Source organism: Microtus ochrogaster, chromosome 4 (genome assembly GCF_000317375.1).
Source record: "Microtus ochrogaster isolate Prairie Vole_2 chromosome 4, MicOch1.0, whole genome shotgun sequence".
Lineage (NCBI taxonomy): Eukaryota > Metazoa > Chordata > Mammalia > Rodentia > Cricetidae > Microtus > Microtus ochrogaster.
In genome coordinates this window covers 1-1,257 of record NC_022011.1, presented here as the reverse complement: position 1 = coordinate 1,257, position 1,257 = coordinate 1, and the positions used below count along the sequence as shown (strand labels likewise).

The 1,257-nt window shown below is 49.3% G+C and overlaps 1 protein-coding gene across 1 annotated transcript in view; it reads right to left on the bottom strand.

Moving 5' to 3' along the window:
* Hmgxb4 (HMG-box containing 4) overlaps window positions 1-1,205 on the bottom strand; it is a 28,713-nt gene extending 27,508 nt beyond the window's left edge. The window contains exon 1 of the mRNA XM_026777306.1: window positions 4-1,205. Within this exon, the coding sequence (XP_026633107.1) occupies window positions 4-775 (772 nt within the window). The 5' untranslated portion in view covers window positions 776-1,205. The remainder of the gene's footprint in view (window positions 1-3) is intronic.
* Between the last annotated feature and the right edge of the window lie 52 nt (window positions 1,206-1,257).

The window sequence follows — 1,257 nt, the reverse complement described above, 5'->3', positions numbered from 1 at the left end:
GGCTGGGTGTCACCAAATGCTCCTGAGCAGTGCCGTGCTCTCGGGCAGTGCTTGCCGCCAGCCCTGAGCTTCTCTTGGTGCGGGAGTGCCGCTTGTCCTTGTGTCTGTCCTTGTCCTTCTTCTTCTTGCTCTTCTTTGACTTCTTCTTCTTCTTGATCTCCCGGTAAGAATCATCTATGATGAGCTCGCCGGCTTCCAGTTCCCCACCAGAGGACGACTCCGAGTCTACTAGCATAGGGTCAAGCCCTGTGATATCGAGGTTAGCACTGTGGGGCTCTGGAAGCTGCGAGGCATCAGATCCACAGCCTTCGGGGCCAGGAGGTGAATGTGCATCTGGGGAGGACTTGTGCTTCTTCCTGGCTGTTTTCAGGAGGCTCTGTAGCTCGTGTCCTAGGAGTAAAGCACCTGGCTCGTCCCGAGCCAATTTCTTGGAGGACTTTTTCAGAGAAGTCTGTTGGGCAGGGTACTGAAAAGCCTCCTCCTCCACTGAGCTGCTTCCCTTCTCCTTTGGTGAAAGAATAAGTTTCATCTTTAAGCCATCAGGCTCCCGAAGAGTCAGTGTCTCTGTGTTCACATAGAGTGGCTTCATTTTTTTGGGTTTGTGGGCACTGCTATCCTCCAAGGAGAGCTCCCCACTGCTTCCGTTGCCCTTCTTCTTATGGTGTTCCTTTCTGCTCTCCAAATGGCTTGAAGAACCGGAGGACTTCTCCCCTGCTTTCTTGGAGGACTTGGCACCCGCTGCCAGTGGGGAGGTAATGGCTTTTAGCAGGTCCATTGCTGTGTCGGCAGACTGTGGGCTGGATTTCTTCTTTTTCTTCTGTGATGATTCCAAAGACGAAAAGTCTAGAAACAATCAAGAGAAGTACTGTCAACAGGACCGGAAGTAACTTCTATCAAGTGTCCTCTTTCAACAAAAAACACCCAACTGGCATGAGGAAAAGGCTAATAGGAGCGATTTTGAAGGGAGGTACTTTGGTTCCTAACATTCAGAACCCCTGTGTGCTTCTTGACTTGGTAGATTCAGCCTTTGGCTCTCAAGACCATTCTTGTTGCTAAAGCTGATTCTCTTCCTTGAGTCTTCACAAGAGACAGAGAAAGCATACAGGGAATAGAGCTGTGGGATTAAGGATAGTTACAATCTAGATTAGATTGCAGATGGAGTGTCACTGGTTCTTGTGCTGAGGACAAACTCATTCTAGTGAGAGGTTAGTCTCATCAGCTACATGTAGAGCACAGCTAAGAAAATGAGTTTTGTGC